The 19,539-nt window shown below is 47.9% G+C and overlaps 1 protein-coding gene across 2 annotated transcripts in view; it reads right to left on the reverse strand.

The window, feature by feature from the left end:
• Window positions 1-941: 941 nt before the first annotated feature.
• COG4 (component of oligomeric golgi complex 4) overlaps window positions 942-19,539 on the reverse strand; it is a gene marked incomplete at both ends in the record, with an annotated part of 28,674 nt that continues 10,076 nt past the window's right edge. Inside the window, 12 exons of one of the 2 annotated variants that reach the window (XM_080703208.1) lie at window positions 942-1,076; window positions 1,250-1,378; window positions 1,632-1,733; window positions 1,944-2,027; window positions 2,967-3,059; window positions 3,807-3,923; window positions 5,163-5,225; window positions 9,273-9,438; window positions 10,518-10,684; window positions 11,169-11,287; window positions 14,923-15,056; window positions 18,743-18,801. In XM_080703208.1, the coding sequence (XP_080559334.1) occupies window positions 942-1,076; window positions 1,250-1,378; window positions 1,632-1,733; window positions 1,944-2,027; window positions 2,967-3,059; window positions 3,807-3,923; window positions 5,163-5,225; window positions 9,273-9,438; window positions 10,518-10,684; window positions 11,169-11,287; window positions 14,923-15,056; window positions 18,743-18,801 (1,368 nt within the window). The remainder of the gene's footprint in view (window positions 1,077-1,249; window positions 1,379-1,631; window positions 1,734-1,943; window positions 2,028-2,966; window positions 3,060-3,806; window positions 3,924-5,162; window positions 5,226-9,272; window positions 9,439-10,517; window positions 10,685-11,168; window positions 11,288-14,922; window positions 15,057-18,742; window positions 18,802-19,539) is intronic. The other variant, XM_080703209.1, reaches the window with a different exon arrangement.

Raw genomic sequence — 19,539 nt, forward strand, 5'->3', positions numbered from 1 at the left:
GCTGTAGACGCTCCATACTCAACCCTCAGCCCTCCTGGGGAGGGGGATGAGGGTGACACACCATTCCCAGTCTGTGGCAGTGAGCTGGTACGCTCCCGCAGCAGTTTCCTGCCAACCCTGGCCTTGTCCAGCAATGCCATGGACAGTGCCAGGTGAGCCGGTGCCTGCGGTCAGTGGGCTCTTCAGACTGACACTTATTCTTTGAATAAATACACTCTGCCTTTCAAGGTTGTCCTCAGAAAGCTCTTTCTCGTTCTTACTGGGAGCCATTCCCATTTCTTCTAGCACTGTGAGAAACTGCCCTGGGATGATCCAGCTTCTGGTGCTGAGGACCCAAGAGGAGGGTGAGAGTTTGAGGGTCTAGGCTCAGATGAGGCCTGTTGTTATGGGGTCCTGCGGTGGCTGAGAACCGCCCTGAGCACGGGAGGCTGAAGCCTTAGGCCCTTGACTTCCAAGTTTCAGTGCAACTGGTGGGACTGGCCTGCCCCCAGCAGCCATCCCCTCCCTCCAACCAGCACACTGGCCTCCCTCCAAGCAATGTCTTTATTCTGACGTTTACTTTGTAAACATCACAGCATCTCCTAGAAGTCAAACCTAATTCCCAAGTCCCCAGATGCACCCAAGTCCTGGAGGCTGGCAGGGGCAGTGTGTTTGCTGCAGAGGGTGAGAAAGTGACCACCCACGAGGAAGGCCAGCCTGGGCCCCATGCTCCTGCCGTGGCTCCCCTGGGCCTCTCACGGTGGGGAAAGGCTGCCCCCAAAGCACAGTCCAATGAGGCCTGAGGGCAGGGCTGGCTGAGCCAGGCCTCGTTTCTGCTGTCAGTGGTAGAACAGTCTGAGCACTGAGAGCTCCCCAAAGCCAGCCAGCCCCCCACAGTTCCTTGCTGTGGCTCTTTGGGGAAGGGGCTGAGGTGTGACGGGCCGGGCGGGCTCACGCTGCAGCTACAGGCGCAGCCTCTTAATGTCCTCGCTGCGGAAGTCTATCCGGAGAGCCAGCACCTGGCGCACTTCAGCAGGGGTGAGACGCCATGTCAGGGGGCCAGAATTTGCGCCCCAGTAATCCAGGATCTCGGTCACCTGTAGGGAAGGACAGAGACCATTCGGCAAGGCGGGGATACCCTGAGGAAAGGCCCCGGGCTCCAGGGAAAAGCAGCGTGGCCAGGAAGGGAAGGTGCCCAGGAAGGGCGGTGGCATCCAAACTGTCTCTCCTCTTTCCTGTCACCTTTCCTGGCTAGGCAGAGCCCACGTACCCGCTCCAGATTGAGGATGGTGGCCATCTGGGAGAGCCGGGCAAACTTGTCCCGGATGGTCCAGGTTGTCACTGTGGTAAGGTAGGCGATGAGTGACCTCAGCTCCTTGTCAAACTGCAGACCACCCAGCTGCAGGAGAACACAAGCCCGGCCCCTGCGTGAGGCTGGCCCTGAACCAAGCACAGCTGGTCTCCAATTGCTCCAGAACTGGAGGCTGGGCCTCAGGCGGTGCCTGTGGCTCCAGTTTGCTCTAAGGCCTCAGGAGCCAGGGCAGGACCGGGCCCAGATACGCAGAGCCTGCAAGTAGCAGGGGGACACAAGTCCTGGCGTGGCAGGACTGACTTCCTCAGAGGGGAGGGCTGCCCACGCCCCCGCACCTTACCCGGGTGAAGGTGGATTTCAGCACCACTTTCTCCAACTCCACGGCAACAAGGCTTGTCATGAGGCCTGTCAGGCTGTCGTAGATGACGGGGGACAGGCTGGCCTGCGCGGAGGCTTGGCATCAGTGGGAGCCCCACCTGGCCCCTCTGCCTCTACCTGGCGTCTTCAAAGGGAAGGGACAATTGGAGGAGACATGCAGGAGGGTTTCCAAGGCTGGGGTTTGGAGGAGTGCTCGCTCACAGTCCACGGCAGGAGAGCAGCCTCAGGCTGCTGATGTGGGGAGAGGCCGCTGGTTCCATCAGCCACCGCTCACCTTGAACTCTGCCATTTGCTGCTCCAGGTTAAGGATGAACTGCTGTACCCAAGGGTCATTGGCCTCATAGTCATTGAATTCTTCCTATTGTGGGTAAGCAGGAAGGGAGAGGGGGATCACTCTGGGCTTCTTTCTAAGTACCCTTTACCCCGCTCCTCTGCTCTTCTAAGAAAACAGTGTAGCCTGGCTGGGTGGCCACACTTGTAATCCCAGTACTTGGGAGGCCGAGACAGGAGGATCCAGGCCAGCCTCAGCTATTTAGTGAGGCCCTCTGCAACTTGTGAGCTACTGTTTCAAAAAATAAAGAATAAGCTTCTGGGGAGATGCGCGGGTTGGCTGCAGCTCGTGGCTGGAGCTCAGCTCTGGCAGCGCTTGACAACTGCCATCGGCCAAAGCCAGAGAGCCGAGTGGTCACTGGCCGAATAAAAAATAAAAAAGAAAAGAAAAAAAAAATAAAGAATAAAAATTTGAGCTGGGGTGTAGCTCAGAGGTAGAATGCCCTTGGGTTCAATCCCTAGCACCACACACACAAAAAAAAAATAAAGAAAGAAAGAAAACAATGTAAGAGGTCCTGACTCCTCCAGCCTCCAGTAGGCTTGTCCCAGACTATCAGAAAGTGCTCCTGCATCGAGCCTCTGGCAGCCAAGAGCCCTGGGCTGTGGCAGCGGCCACATACTGGGCCAAGGCTCCTGGCCATTTGTTCCCTCCTGTAACTGTGTTCTACTGAAGCAAAATCACTAGGGCAGGAAAACAAAACAAAAAACAAAATTCCTAAGCCTATAAAAGTTGGGGCAAAAAGAGCCTCAATAAGAGAGAAGGAGTCTGGTTAAAGCAAACCCCACTCCCAGTGCTCGCGGAGCCTTTCTGACTGCAGGAACAAGCTGTTTCCTGGGAGGAACCTAGTCTGACTGAGAGGGAGGTGGGCTGGGCCGCATATAAGGTCTAGACTGTTCAGATGGCTCCACTGCACCCCCGACGGGTAGGAGGAGGTGTAAGCCTGACTGCCGCTCCGGTTAGGCTCACCTCCTCGATGTTGTGGGAGACGGAGAGAAACGTGTTGATCCAAGGCTGCACCTGTGGCTTGACTGCTGTGCTGTTGAGCTCTGTCAGCCCTTCCTGCACACGACAGGGCCGAGACACATGGACTCCATGCCCGCCCCTTCCCTTGCTCCTCTTCCATCCCTCCCACCACTGCAGGCCACTCCTGCAGCTCTGAGACTCTGCAGATCCTATAGGAAGCAGAGTCAAGATCGTGCTAATAAGAGGATCCGGGAGGCAGGTGCAATGGCGCACACCTGTAATCCCAGTACTGGGGAAGCCAAGACGGGAGGATCATCAAGTTCAAGGCCAGCCCTGGCAACTTAGCAAGTCCCTGTCTCAAAATAACACACACACACACACACACACACACACACACACACACACCCCTAGGAAAAACAAGCCCTTTCATATCCATTCAGATTCAGGTCTAGAGACGATGCCCTGACACTGTTGTAGTAAACTCTCAAAAGGACATTTCATGGTGCTGGGTGCTGGGCAGCACCTGAGGCTATGACCAAGCAGTGGGTCAGAGTAACCATGTGGTTCATCCCCTCCGAGGTTCCTCTGAGCAGCTTGTCACTGTGGTGCCAAGTGGAGGTTTTAGAGGACCAAACACGGGCTTGTCAACGGACAACTGTGCTGCTGAAGAGCCCGTGGGGTCGCGAGTCTCCAAGGATTCGCAGAACTTGAGTGACCACATGCTACGCCCTCGTCCTCCCCTCCTCTTCCTTGCACACTGTGGAGCCACGGCAAGCCAGGGGACGGACTCAGAGCAGCACAGGGCACCAGAGCGGAGCCGGGAAGCAGCTCACCGGGGCTTACCTGCAGGAGGTCTCGGAATTTGTTGGACACGGCAGCCAGGTCAGAAAGGCAGCTGTCAAACTTGGCCTGGGCCTGCTCTCCTCCGATGCCCTGGCTGAACAGCTTGGTGCAGTCACTCTAGGGGAGAGCGTGGCTTTAGATTGCCGAGCACGCCTGTGCCGTGGGAATGTGGACGGCAGAGGACACTGTGCAACCAGCATTTCTCCTCCTCTAGACCTCTGTGAGCAGCTATGGTCTCTCCTGGGCGGGAGCCCTGGGTGCCCTCCACAGAACCTGGGTTATATCCTGGTGGCTACATACTAGGCTCCCACTTTCTCCGTTGCAATATGGGGTACAGTGTCGGGGGCGAAGAAACATATATAGCAGGTGATTTCCGGACCTTTAGAGCCAGACATTTCTAGGTTCTTGGCTCAGGCATGTATCTGTTGAGTAACCATGGACAAATGATTTAGTTTCTGGGCTTCAGTTTCCTGGTCTATATAATGGGAACACAGATTCCTATTCTGTGGGTGGTTGTAAATTCTATGAGATGAGGCACAAAACGCTTAGCATAGTGCCTGGCACACAGGAACAGCAGGGAGAGGCATGCTACCCCCGAACTATAGCCCCAGTCCTTTAAAATTTATTTATTTATTTATTTATTTATTTATTTGGTACTGAGGATTGAATCTGGTAATTCTACCTCTTAGCTATACCCCCAACCCAATTTTTAAAATTTAATTAGTTTATTTATATTTTTGGAGTACTGGGGATAGAACCCAGGGGCACTGTACCTCCAAGCTACACCTCAGCCCTATTTTTTGTCTTTTTATTTTTGAAACAGGGTCTCACTGAGTTGTGAAGGGCCTTGCTAAGTAGCTGAGGCTGTCCTGGAACCTTGATCCTCCGGTCTCAGCCTCCCAAATGCTGGAATTACAAGCATGCATCACCATGCCTGGCTTATCATTATTTTTTTTATACTAGGATTTGAACCCAGGCGCATTCTACCTCCAAGCCACCCCCCCCCCGCCCTATTTTTTTATTCTTTGAGTTGCAGCAGGCCTCACAGGGTAGTTGAGGCTGGCCTTGAACCTGTGACCCTCCTGTCTTGGCCTCCCAAGTCCTGGGATTACAGGTGTGTGCCACCACGCCCGGCTCAGTCTTGCTTTTCACTAGGTCACCCAACAAACCCACAGTGAGGCTCCGAGGGCGAAGGGACTGCCTAAGGCCACTTTCCAGGTCTGTGCTACAAGATCAGTTGAGTTCTGGTCTTCCCACTCGCGGGCCCCACATCTGACCCCACGCGTGTGGCTGTACGTGAGGGAAGAGGACGAGCACAGGGCTCCCTCCTGGCACAGCTACAGCAACTCCCCGTACCTCCAGAGTCTTCTTCAGAGTGGAGATGTTCTCACTACAGACTTCCACGTTGTTCAGCGTCACCTGGGAGACGGGAAGGCGGAGCATGACTTCCTGTCACCGGTCTCGCCGCCGCAGCACCAGGTGGCTGACCGCTGCGCTCCACCGGATCAGGAAGGGCTGGCTGAGTTGAGACCAGGCTGAGGAAGGCCTGCGCCACTGATCTCGGATCGGGCGCAATGGCAAGCCAGGCTGCCCTTTCTCCTGTGCCTGAGGCCAAGGCCGCAGAGCCACCTGGACGGGAGGCAGAGAGCCGGTCCCCGGCTTTTCGCTCCATGTCACTTACGGAACAGAAGTGACTAGGGTTGGGATGCAAAGTCCGACATTCGTTATGCAGAAGCTTCCAGAAAGCCTGCAGTCTAGTAGGCATTTCCTCATCCATTATTTCAGTGATCCTAAGGAACACCCCTCCCCCCAAAACCAACAACCCCAAGGATTATCAAATCCTGTGCGGAGGACACAGAAGTGAGACTCCTTAAAAAGGTAAACTGCCCGGCCAACAGTGGCCGCACTAAACATTTGCTGCATCCTTGCTAAGAGCCAGGTACTGTTCTAGAAACAGGGGAGAGGAGGAAGCAGTTAAGAAAACAAAGCCCACCCCCCAGGGCAGGGCTGCAGCTCAGGGGTAGTGCATGTGCTTAGCATGCAGGAGGTCCTGGGCTCAATCCCCAGCACACAAAAACATCTACCACCTCACAGGTGACGCTTCAGAAGGGAAATCAGATAGTAAACGAATATATGGTTTGTATAGTGTCAGGTAGTGAAAAATGCCATGAAAAAACAATAAAACATGTATGAGAAAAGAAACAGAGCTGCAAGGGCACACAGCAGGAACTATACTCCACACACAGGCTGGAGATTCAGTGGTAGAGTGCTTGACTGGTTTGCGTGAGGCCCTGGTTCAATCCCTAGCACTGCCAAAAAAGAAAAAAAGAAGAGAGAGAAAAGGTAAAGGTGAACGAGCACAGCTGTGGTCTGGGAATACTAGTCTAAAGGTTGTGAGTGGAAGAAATTAAGAGTGAAGTGCCGGGCGCGGTGGGCACGCTTGTAATCCCCGCGCTTGGGAGGCAGAGACAGGAGGATTGCGCTGGTTTGGAGCCAGCCTCACTGGCTTAAGAGACCCTGTTTCCAAATTTAAAAATATAAAATAGGTCTGGGAGTGTAGCCCGGCAGTAGAAGGGCTTCCAGGAACCCCAGTACCACCAAAAAAAAAAAAAAAAAAAAAAAAAAAAAAAAAAAAAAAAAAGAGTGTCTGAAGCTGGACATGGTGGCACACGTTTGTAATCCCACCATTTGAGAGGCTGAGACAGGAGGATTGCAGTTTGAAGACAGCCTCAGCTACTCAGGGAGGCCCTCCGCAACTTAGTGAGACTGTTTCAAAATAAAAAATAAGCTGGGAGTTTTTTTTGTGGGGGGGGGGCGCATGTTTGTAATCCCAGCATTTGGGAGGCTGAGATAGGAAGATCGGATTCAAGGACAGCCTCAGCTACTTAGTGAGGTTGTTTGCAACTCAGTAAGACCCTGTTTCAAAATAAAGAATAAAAAAATAGGGCTAGAGTGTAGCTCAGAGGTAGAATGCCTCTGGGTTCCATCCCCAGTACCGCAAAAACAAACAAACAAACAAACAAAAAAAACAAAAAAAAACATGGGCTGGGAGTATAGCTGAGAGATAAAATGTCCCTGGGTTCAATCCCCAGTACCAGAAGGGGTGGGGGAAAGCATCTAAGCGGTCCCAGTGCATCCAGGAGAAGCCATGAGTCAGGAGCGTCAGGATTTCAGGGCAAGAGGAGAATCCCAGAACCCCAGGGACTGAGAATGGGAAGCCCTCCTGAATTCCTCGGAGGTTTCCCTTGCTGGCACCCTGCTGCTGATACCAAGGGATGCTGCTGCCGACCGTGCAGCTCAAGCCAAAAGATGCCACAAGGCAAGCCTGCCCACACAAGGATCCTGAGAACTAACTGCACAGTCATGGCAGCTGAGGGTTAAGGCTACAACAGAAGGTTCTCAAGGCATTTAAGAGAACCCAGAGTAACTGCCACGCGGGGACAGCGGGCTAATGGCATTGATTTCAAAATTTCCCTTGGCCTGCCAATCCTTAGGCTAGATTTACTGGGCTTATTCCCTGTGCATGGCAAATGATGTGTCAGTCGAGTTGGGGAACTCATCTTGACAGCCAAAGAAATCAAACTGACATTAAACAGTAAGATGGATGGTGGGAGCAATAATATTTTAAGTGTTTGGCATCAGGAAAACTAGAATTCGGTTTTTTGTGGTACTGGAGATGGAACCCAGGGGCATTTTACCTCCGAGATACAACTCCAGCCCTATTTTTTCTTATTTATTTTAAAATAGGGTCTCACTAAGTTGTGGAGGGCTTAAATAGAGCATCTCTTTTTGGGGGCCTTACTTTTCTGGCCCCCGACAATGAAACTTTTTTTTCCTTTGGTACTGGGGACCCAACCCAGGGACATCTACCAGACCTATTTTTTAGTTTTAAACAGGGTCTGCCGGGCATGGTGGCGCACGCTTGTAATCCCCGTGCTTGGGAGGCTGAGACAGGAGGATCGCGCAGGTTCAAAGCCAGCCTCAGCTACTTAGTGAGGCTCTCAGCAACTTAGTGAGACCCTGTTTCCAAATAAAGCATAAAATAGGTCTGGGAGTATAGCCCCGAAGTAAAAGGCCCCTGGGTTCCATCCCCAGTACCACACACAAATAAATAAATAAGTAAATAAATAAATAAAGCAGGTCTCACTAAGTTGCAGAGGGCCTTGCTGAATTGCTGAGGCTGTCCACAAACCCACGATCTTCCTATCTCAGACTCCCAAGTACTGCGATTACAGGTGTGCATCACAAGCTCGGCTTATTATCATCATCATTATTATTATTGTGATACTGGGGATTCAATATAGAGGCATTCTACTTCCAAGCTATCCCCCCACTCATTTTACTTATTTATTTACTTTGTTGTACTGCGGATGGAACTCAGAGGCATTCTATCTCTGAGCAACCACCCAGCCTTATTTTATTCTTTTATTGTGAAACAGAATCTCACTAAGTTATGGAGGGTCTCACTAAGTTGCTGAGGCTAGCTGTAAGTAAACAGTCCTCTTCTGTCTCAGTCTTCCAAGTACAGGGATTACAAGTGTGAGCCACCATGCCCAGCTTTATTTTTGTTTTGGGTGTTGCTCTGAGGTAGAATGTCCCTGGGTTCAATCTCAAGTAACACAAAAAACAACAACAACAACAAAAAAAACAGGACTTGGCCAGGCGTGGTGGCTCACGCTTGTAATCCCAGCATTTGGGAGGCTGAGATAGGAGGTTTGGGGTTTGCGGACAGCTTCAGTTACTTAGTGAGGCCCTTTGCAACTCAGTGAGACCCTGTTTCAAAATAAAAAATAAAAATTAGGGCTAGAAGCCAGGCATGGTGGCGCACACTTGTAATCCCAGTACCTGGGAGGCTGAGACAAGAGGATCATGCAAATTCGAAGCCAGCCTCAGCTACTTAGTGAGGCTCTAGCAACTTAGTGAGACCCTGTTTCCAAATAAAATATGAAATAGGGCTGGGGGTGTAGCTCGGAGGTAGAAAGCCCCTGGGTTCCATCCCCAGTAACAACAACAACAGGAAAAGGCTGGGGGTGTTTTTGTTTCATTTTTGCAGTATTGGGGATGGAACCCAGGGGCTTTCTACCTCTGAGCTACACCCTCAACCCTATTTTCTAATTATTCATTTTGAAACGGTCTCATTGAGTTGCAAAGGGCCTCACTAAGTAGCTGAGGCTATCTGCCAATCATTATCCTCCTGTCTCAGCCTCCCAAATGCTGGGATTACAAGCGTGAGCCACCACGCCCGGCCTATTCTTCATTTTGGAACAGGGTCTCACTGAGTTGCAAAGGCCTCACTAAGTAGCTGAGGCTGGTTGGAACCCCGATCCTCCTACCTCAGCCTCCCAAGCGCTGGGATTGCAAGCAGGTGCTAGCCCGGCTAACCTTGAGTATTTTATACTGTGGCTGAGAGGTCATAGTTTAACCTGTCAAGAAAAGCTGACCGGCTCCCGGCCTGCGGCCACCCACCAGGAAGGACAGCTTGGCCTCGTCCGTGCTCTCGATGCCTTTTGCGTCAAATCTGCCCTGCTGGATGCTGCTGTGCATGATGTTCACGGCACTGGTCACGCCGCGCTGGATGTCTTGTAGGGTGGTGGCTGGGAAGCCCATCCTCAGCTTGTTACACAGGACATCCCTGGAGGGCAGAAGGGCATTCAGGAGTTACAGCAATTGGCCTGTCCTCCAGGACTGCAGCACCAGAGCCCTGGACCCAGAGGCACCAGTTGCACTTTTAGGGAGATAACCAATCCTCAAGACCTTAGGAACCAGGGTTTGACAGCAATGGATAACTCCCTTTAGGGACAGAAGTGAGACAAGAATACAAGAGGAAGCCAGGCATGGTGACACATGCCTATAATTTCACTCCTTGGGAGGCTGAGACAGGTGGATCACAGGTTTGAGGCCAGCCTCAGAAACACAGTGAGACTCAGCAATCTAGTGAGACCCTGTTTCTAAATAAAAAACAAAAAGGGCTAGAGGGAGTAGAGGTAGAATGCCTCTGGGTTCAATTCCTAGTACCCAAGGGGGGGGGGGAAAGGAGGAAAATACAGAGAGTGGCCAATTCTCTTTCTCCAGCACTTATAGGGTGTGTGATCTTTGGCAAGGGATAGAATCTCTTTAAGCCGCATGTTCCACAAGTACAAAACAGAGTTAATAGTCCCTACATCAAAGGGTTATTAGACTAAAAAAGAGGAGATTAGCATAGTATCTCAGCAGCTCAGCCTGTTTCCAAATAATAAACAGCTGGGATTGCAGCTCAGAGGTAGAGTGCTCCTGGGTTCAATACCCACCACCACACACACACAAAAGATATCTGCTTGATGGACAGCTGCCTGGAGCCAAGGGTGGTTCGCTAAAGAGAGGAGCTTATGTCTTATAATTGTTTTTTTGTGTGTGTGCAGGTCTGGGGATGGAACCCAGGGGCTTTTGACCTCCAAGCCACATCCCCTGCCCTATTTTTTTATTCTTTATTTTGAAACAGGGTTTCACTAAGTTGCGAAAGGCCTCATTAGGTAGCTGAGGCTGTCCATGAACCGCGATCCTCCGGTTTCAGCCTCCCAAATGCTGGGATTACAAGCGTGCGCCACCACACCCAGCTTCTTATGAAGAATTGAACTAGACTCATAAAGTAAAAAAGGCAAGAACAAACGGGCCCAAGGAATTAGCTACAACCAGGACGTGTGTGCTGAGAAAGGAAAGGGGAATCAGCTGTACCTGAAGTCAGCCTCCAGCTCTGTGGTGGCGAGGTTGATCATGGCACAGAGGCAGTCGATGCTAGAGCTGGACAGCGCCCTCCCAATGCACTTCTTAACGATGTAGAAGACGTCATCCACCATGCTGGATGTCAGCTGGCCCTTCTCATAGGTGTCGAGGGCCACGGCCTACTCGAAAAGGAAGACAGTGAGCATCCTAGTTCTCATCGTAGCCTACATGGCGCTGGTCATTCTAGCTCTACTCCTTTTTCTTCTTCTTTTTTTTCTTTTTTTTCTTGCAGTACTGGGGATGGAACCCAGAGGCATTCTGCCTCCAAGTGGCACCCCCAGCCCTATTTTTTATTCTTTATTTTGAAACAGGGTCTAACTGAGTTGCAAAGGGCCTCACTAAGTAGTACCTGGGGCTCTCCACGAACCACGATCCTTCTTTCTCAGCCTCCCAAATGCTGGGATTACAAGGGTGAGCACCATGCCCGGCTTCTCCTTATTCTCTCTGCCCTGTGTGTCTCCGGGAACTGGACCCTGTCCTGACTGAAGTCATGCTGATGAATGCCCACAGGTCCAAGAAATATGACAGGCCTCAGCCACTTCCTTCAGCCTGGCTTCGTGGACAGGCAGCCCCATTTTCAAGAGACGTGTCCCTATGTCCTACCTTATTGACAGTCTCCCTCATGAAGTACTCCTCCATGGTAATATACAAGCCAATTAGCTCCTGCATGGTGCAGCTCAGCAGGCAGTTGTTGAGGAGTTTGTCCAGGCACTTCTGGTGCTCTAGGGGACAGCCAAGACAGGAATATTCACTTTTATTCTCCAAGGGAATGGAGCAACTTTTTCTTTCTCTTTTTTTTTTTCTTTTTCTTTTTTGTGGTACTGGGGGTGGAACCCAGAAGCCTTCTACCTCCGGGCTATACTCCCAGACCTATTTTATATTTTATTTGGAAACAGGGTCTCACTAAGTTGCTGAGAGCCTCACTAAGTAGCTGAGGCTGGCTTCAAACCTGCGCGATCTTCCTGTCTCAGCCTCCCAAGGGCGGGGATTACAAGCGTGCGCTACCACGTCCAGCTTTCTTTCTTTTTCTTTTCCTTCTTTTTTTCATTTTTTGCGGTACTGGGGATGGAACCCAGGAGCATTCTACCACCAAGCTATAACCCAGGCCTATTTTTTATTTTTTTAATTATTATTATTTTTTGTGGTACTAGAGATGGAACCCAGGGGCATTCTACCTTCGAGCTACACCCCCAGCCCTATTTTTTTTTATTCTGGACTTTGAAACAGGGTCTCACAAAGTTGTGGAGGGCCTCACTAAGTAGCTGAGGCTGGCTACAAACCCAGATCCTCCTGTCTCACCTCCCAAATGCTGGGATTACAAGTGTGCACCACCACACCCAGCTATTTTTTATTCTTTTTTTTAATGGTACTAGGGATTGAACCCAGGGCATTCTACCACCGAGTTACATTCCAAGCTCCATTTTTTTTTTTTTTTTTTTTTGGTTCTTTATTTTGAAACAGGGTCTCACTAAGTTGCAAAGGGCCTCACTAAGTAGCTGAGGCTGACTTCAAACCTGGATCCTGTTTCAGCCTCCCAAGTACTTGGATTACAAGCTTACACCACCACGCCTGGCTTTTTATTCTTTATTTTGAAACAGGGTCTCACTAAGTTGCAAAGGACCTTCACGATCCTCCTGTCTCAGCCTCCCAAATGCTGGATTACAAGTGTGTGCCACCACGCTTGTCTTTTTTTTTTTTTTTTTTTGTGGTACTGAAGATGGACCCCAGGGGCATTCTACCTTCAAGCTATACCCCCAGCCCTATTTTTTATTCTTTATTTTGAAATAGAGTCTCACTGAGTTGCAAAGGGCCTCACTAAGTAGTAGATGATGCTGTCTGCAAACCGTGATCCTCTTGTTTCAACCTCCCAAATGCTGGAATTACAAGTGTGCGCCAAATTGCTTGGCTTACTTTTTCATTTTTTAAGGTTCTTTTCTAGCCTTAAACATTTTTTATTCCAAAGAGGTACATATTTTACATAGTTATAATCAAAGCACAGATACAATTTTGTATTTTGTTTTAAAAATTATATCACAAGGATCTTCCATGCTTGTACATACCTTGCTTTTTCCATTTTAGCTTACCTTTTATCTATTTATTTATTTATTTTTGGTAGTGGTGGTTCTGAGGATTGAACATAGCACTTTACCACTGAACTACACCTCAGGTTTGTTTTATTAAATTTTGAAACAGGGTCTAAGTTTCGAAGAGTTTCATTAAGTTGCCGAGGCTGATCTCAAACCTGTATCCTCTGATCTAACCTCCCAAATACTGGGATTTCAGATGTGTGCCACCACAACAAGTTTACACTATACACTTTTTTTTTGTGTGTGTGTGTGTGTGGTACTAGGATGGAACCCAGCGACATTCTACCTCTGAGCTACACCCCCAGCCCTATTTTTTATTTATTTATTTATTTATTTATTTATTTTTTTGTGGTACTGGGGTTCCTGGAAGCCCTTCTACCTCCGGGCTACACTCCCAGACCTATTTTATATTTTTTTTTATTTAGAAACAGGGTCTCCTAAGCCACCGCGCACGGCTGGCTTCGAATCTGCACGATTCTCCTGTCTCCGCCTCCCAAGCGTGGGGATTACAAGCGTGCGCCACCACACCCGGCCTATTTTTTATTTTATTTTAATTTAATTTTTTTTGTGGTACTGGGGTGGAACCTAGAGACTTTTCTACCTCTGGACTATACTCCCAGACCTATTATATATTTTATTTGGAAACAGGTGTCATTAAGTTGCTAAGAGCCTCACCAAGTAGCTGAAGCTGGCTTCGAACCTCTGTGATCCTCCTGTCTCAGCCTCCCCAGCGCTGGGATTACAAGTGTGTACCACTATGCCTGGCTCTATTTTTTATTCTTTATTTTGAAACATGGTCTCACTGAGTTGCAAAGGGTCTCACTTAGTAACTTAGGCTGTCTGTGAACCCCTTCGCGATCCTCTGTCTCAGCCTCCCAAATGCTGCGATTACAAGCATGGGCTACCATGCCTGGTTTGTATTATATGCTTTTTATTTTTTTATTTTTATTTATTTATTTATTTTGGTGGTCCTGGGGATAGAACCCAGGGACCTTCTACCTCTGGGCTACACTCTCAGACCTATGTTATATTTTATTTGGAAACAGGGTCTCTTAAGGCAGCTGAGATTGGCTTCAAACCTGTGCAATCCTTCTGTCTCAGCCTCCCAAGGGCGGGGATTACAAGCGTGAACCACCATGCCCTGCTCATTATGTGCTTTTATAAAAAGCTTAGCTGCGGCTGGTATTGCACAGGTTTGAAGCCAGCCACGTTGGCTTAAGAGACCCTGTTTCCAAATAAAAGATAAGTATAAAATAGGTCTGGAAGTGTAGCCCGGAGGTAGAAGGGTTTCCAGGAACCCCAGTACCACACCAAAAAGAAAAAAAAAAAAAAAAAAAAGCTTAGCCGCAGTGTGGTGGCATACACTTGTTATCCCAGCATTTGGGAGGCTGAGATAGGAGAATTGGCGTTTGGGGCCACCCTCAGCCACTTAGTGAGGCCCTCTGCAACTCAGTGAGACCCTGGTCCAAAATAAAGACTAAAAAACAGGGCTGGAGGTGTCGCTCAGAGGTAGACTGCCTCTGGTTTCCATCCCCAGTATTGCAATTAAAAAAAAAAAATAGCTTTACTGAGGCTGAGTGTGGTGGCTTACACTTATAATCCCAGTACTATGGGAGGCTGAGACAGGATGATCACAGGTTCATAGCCAGGCTCAGCATCTTAGTGAGACTGTATTTTAAAATGAAATAAGAAAGTAAGGCTGAGGCAGGTCTACCTTAGAGGTAAAAGGCCCCTGGGATCAATCACAAAAATAAATAAGTTTAAGAACCAGGTGTGGTGGCGCATGCTTGTAATCCCAGTGGTTGGGAGGTTGAGACAGGGGGATCACACAGGTTCGAAGCCAGCCTCAGTTACTTAGTGAGGCCCTCTGTAACTTAGTGCAACCCTGTATATAATTTTTTTGTGTGGTGGTACTGGGGTTCCTGGAAACCCTTCTACCTCCGGGCTACACTCCCAGACCTATTTTTTTATATTCTTATTTGGAAACAGGGTCTCTGAAGCCAGCAAGGCTGGCTCTGAACCTGCGGGATCCTCCTGTCTCTGCCTACCAAGCGCGGGGATTACAAGCGTGCGCCACCATGCCCGGCTAATGCAACCCTGTTAAAAAGAAAAAAATTAAAGGGCCCTCAAAGGTCCAGTTCAATTCTAAAACATGGTACACTGAGATTTCCTCCTACGTGAGTTTGGCCAGAGGCTAAAAAATCCCATTTGACAAGATAAGTCTCAACTATGTGCCAGCCCTCCCACAGCATATGGGAAACACCTTTTACCTTGCTTTACTTCTTCTGAGGCCATGGAGTCCCCCACCTCAAAATCTGAGGCGATCCTCTTCCTGAGGAAGCGCAAGTACAGCTCACTGCGGGCATTCATCAGCGTGACTTCAGTCAGGACAGGGTCCAGTTCCCTGAGACACACAGAGCAGGGAGAATCAGGGTGTGGTGGTGCACACTTGTAATCCCAGGGCGTGGTGGTGCACACTTGTAATCCCAGCATTCCGAGGCTGAGACGGAGGATCACAGTTTGCAGACAGTGTCAGCTACTTAGTGAAGCCCTTTGCAACTCAGTGAAACCCTATTTAAAAAAAAAAAGATTAAAAAAATAGGGCTGGGGGTGTAGCTCAGAGGTAGAATGCCCCTGGGTTCCATCCCCAGGGACCACAAAAAATCTAAAGAAAAATAGATGAGCTACAGAGCAATGTTTCTATTCCCCCCTCCCCATGGGGCCTAAAAGAAGCAGCTCCGCCAGATGTTCCTCCTGGCTTGGCCGGTGTAGTTATAATCAGAGACATACCGGGTGTGGTGGCAGGTTTGAAGCTAGCCTTGGCTACTTAGTGAGGCTCTCAGCAACTTAGTGAGATCCTGTTTCCAAATAAAATAGGTCAGGGAGTATAGCCCAGAGGTAGCAAAGCCCCTGGGTTCCACCCTCAAAATAGGTCTGGGAGAATGGCCTGGAGGTAGAAAAGCCCCTGGGTTCTACCCCTTCTAACAGACACACACATACACACACAATTAGAGACAGCTATGAACCACATTTCCACTTATCTTTTACCTGATTCATTCACCCCTTAAATTCTATCATGACAAAATATGAGTTTGGGTTTTCTTTTGGCATTTCAATAAACATTATGACTTATGTGAACAAAAATACAGTCCCCCAATCTCTAGTTTAGCTGTGGTGAGAGTTTAGGACACACCACTGAACTGTGCCTCACACTCATTCATCTGTTCTGATGTTAACTAAATCAATCCTTTAAAAAAAAAGTTGGCGGACTTGCGCTTCCCAATTTCAAAACTTTTTTTTTTTTTGGTGGTACTGGGGTTCCTGGAAACCCTTCTACCTCTGGGTTACACTCCCAGACCTATTTTTCTATATTTTTTATTTGGAAACAGGGTCTCTTAAGCCAGCACGGCTGGCTTCGAACCAGCGCGATCCTCCTGTCTCCACCTCCCAAGCACGGTGATTAAAGGCGTGCGCCACCATGCCCGGCTTTCAAAACTTTTTACAAAGCTATTAGCACTCAAGACTACATGGTACTGGGGGAACTAGCGACATATAAATGAAATAGAGTTGAGAATCCAGATGGTCAAGTCATTTTCATTGAGACTGCTAAGACAATTCAATAGGGAAGAAAGGGTCTTTTAAAAAAATTGTATTTGGACAATTGATACCCACATGAAAAAGAATGAAGTAGAATCCCTCCCCATATTCTTAGTTACTTATTTACTTATTTTGTGTATGTGGTACTAGGGATGGAGCCCAGAGGCATTCTACCTCTGAGCTATACCCCCAGGATGATTTTATTTTTTATTTTGAAACAAGGTCTCAAAGCTGAGGCTGGCTGTGACCTGCAATTCTCCCTCTCAGCCTCCTAGGTACTGGGATTACAAGCATGTATCACTACAGGTATCTCCCTACCTCACATTCTAAACAGAAGTTAACTTCCTCTGCACACCGAAGAGAGCTTTTTAAAATATAAATGTGGTCATATACAGTTCCCATAGCTCTCAGGATATAAGGCCCTGGCTCTTCTGGGTCTGGCTCTGATGACCTTCCCATGCTGATCTCATTAGGGCTCTCTAGACGTGAGGCACTGCAGCTAGGCTGGTTGTCTTTGTGTTTCAGAAGCACAGTAACTTTGCACTCTACGGAATACTCCCTATACTCACTCTCCAGATTTCAGATCTAAAGTCATTTCCTCAGGACTTCTTCCTGAAGCTCCCCCAGATTTGGCAGCACACCCTCATTACACACTCTGCTGTACCTGTCTAGTACACCACAGTGCTCAGCAGCATGAACTCCACAGCTGGAGTGCGTAGATGCCCTTTCTGGCTCTGCCACTGTAGTTGTGTGACCCTGGGCAAGTCATTTAGCCTCCCCAGGCTTTAGTTTTCTTATCTGTAAGGTGTTTTCTTTTCACAGATGAAATCAGTTATTTACAGCTGAGGGTGATTTTGTTCCTTAGAGAACTACTAGCATGTAGCAGAAAGAAGACCAAGGATGCGGCTAGCATCAGGTGGGCAGATGCTACTAACCATAGTGGTCAGCACAGTTGCCCTAGGCAGAGAATTATCCAGTCCAAGTGCCAATAGTGCAGAGGTTAAGAAACCTTGGGAGGCTGGGGGTGTAGCTTGATAGCAAAGTCTGTGCCTAGCATGTGTGAGGTCCTAGGTTTGATTTGTAGCAAAATATATAACAAAACAACAAAATATCCTCCACAAAAACTTTCAATTAAATGGTTTATTACTTGTTAAGTGCTTAGAACAGTGTCCAGCACATAGTAAACACCATTTATATGTTATTACTGTCCACTTGATAGGCATAGGTACCATAAAGAAAAGAGTGATATCTTTTGCTCGCTTTTCTATTATAATGACCGGTATCTGGAACATATTGTATGCTCAGTAAAAATTTGATTGAGTGGCTGAGCCTGGTGGCGCAGGCTTATAATTCCAGTACTTGGGAGGCTGAGACAGGAGGAGTGCAGGGTCGTGGCCAGCCTCCGCTACTTAGTGAGGATCTCAGCAACTTAGTGAGACTGTTTCAAAATAAAATACATAAAAAATAAAGCTGGGGGGTGTACCTGGGACATAGAATGCCCGTGGGTTCCATCCCCAGTTCTGCAAAACAACAACAACAACAACTAACATTTTTGGGGGGGTATTGGGAATTAAACCCAGGGGCCATTGTACTTCTGAGTTACACTCCTTGTCCTTTTTATTTTGAAACAGGGTCTCCATAAGTTGCTAAGGCTGTCACTGAACCTGCTATCGTCCTGTCTCAGCTTCCCAAGTACTCCAAGTACTGGAATTAACAGTGTGCACCACCATGCCCAGCAGAATGTAAATACTTTTTTACAATGTAAATTTTGTTTTCTTTCTTTCTTTCTTTCTTTCTTTCTTTCTTTCTTTCTTTCTTTCTTTCTTTCTTTTTGCTACTGGGGATAGAACCCAGGATTCTGTGTATGCTAAACACATGCTCTACCACTGAGGTAACCCCCTAGCCTGCATTTTTTCTAATAACCATACTTTTTATTATAAAAAAGTAGAAGTCTAAAATTTTAGGATAATAATCACTTTTAGAGGAGAGGAAAGAACAGAATTACATTGGAGGCTTCAAAAGTACTGGTAATGACTTATTATTCTTTATGAACCACACATATTATATGGACATTTTTGTTTGTGTGATATCTTGCAATACAAAATAAGTACTGGGATTGCAGGCATGTACCACCATACCTGGCTTTTTTTTTTTTTGGTGGTACTGGGGGTGGAACCCAGAGGCTTTCTACCTCCGGGCTATACTCCCAGACCTATTTTATATTTTATTTGGAAACAGTCTCACTAAGTTGCTGAGAGCCTCACTAAGTAGCTGAGGTTGGCTTCGAACCTGCACTATCCTCCTGTCTCAGCCTTCCAAGCGTGGGGATTACAAGCATGCACCACCATGCCCGGCTCATACCTGGCTTTTGATAGAGTATTTTGAAAACAAAGACCACTAAACATTGTAGACATTGTAGTGGAGTAATCTCCAAATCAGATATGACTACCAATTTAAACTCCTATAGGTTGAAGACAACAGAAGGATTATTACCTTGGTTCAATTTTTTCTGCTGCAGAATTTCTCATCAAGTTGTTCTGGACAAGCCGGAACTGCAATACACCACAGACATGAGGATGCTCTTCCCCACCCCTAACCACCTGCCTCTTGTCAGTCACCGCAAACTTCTGGGATATAAAAACATCTAGGTTTGGTTTTCTCACCAGGTTTATCTTTCCCTCAAGTGAGAGGTGGGCTTTAGGATGACAGGCCAAAGGCTTGCTTTTGGTTTAGATGCTAATGTTCACCTGTGTTACTGTACTTAAAAGGAATGCTGATGGTGTTCCAATGGATTCCTGCCTAAAGTCTCCTAGTCTGGAGTTTTGGAAATACAAGTGTATGAGGCCACTCCTATTTCTATGCAGTATTTTTATCTTCTCTTCTTGGAGCAATAGAAAAAATAAAATTCTGAAAAAACAAACATTAACTAGCAGTAATAAGGGGAAATTCAAGGTGAATTATATGACACTCAATAGGCCCTTAGAAAAGAAATTCCTCATTATATCACCAGGGGACACTCTGGGACACTCTCTAATAGAGAGCTAGTCTAAAAGAGAACTGGTTTATGTTGTGTTGCTTTAGGAAGCCCTTTATAGCTCCTTCTCAGTCTTACAGTGAGGCCAACATCATCTTGACAACACCTCAGGTTCAATGTAAGGTGGTAATGGGTGAGATGCGGGCCAATCTGCATTCAGTATTTATTCTTTTATTCTTTGCACCTCATTTCATTTTTTTCTCCTCCAATTTACTCTATTCCGTGTCCCTGGCTAAAGATGCTTCTAAACTGTTGG

This window comes from Muscardinus avellanarius (genome assembly GCF_963383645.1).
Source record: "Muscardinus avellanarius genome assembly, chromosome: 10".
Lineage (NCBI taxonomy): Eukaryota > Metazoa > Chordata > Mammalia > Rodentia > Gliridae > Muscardinus > Muscardinus avellanarius.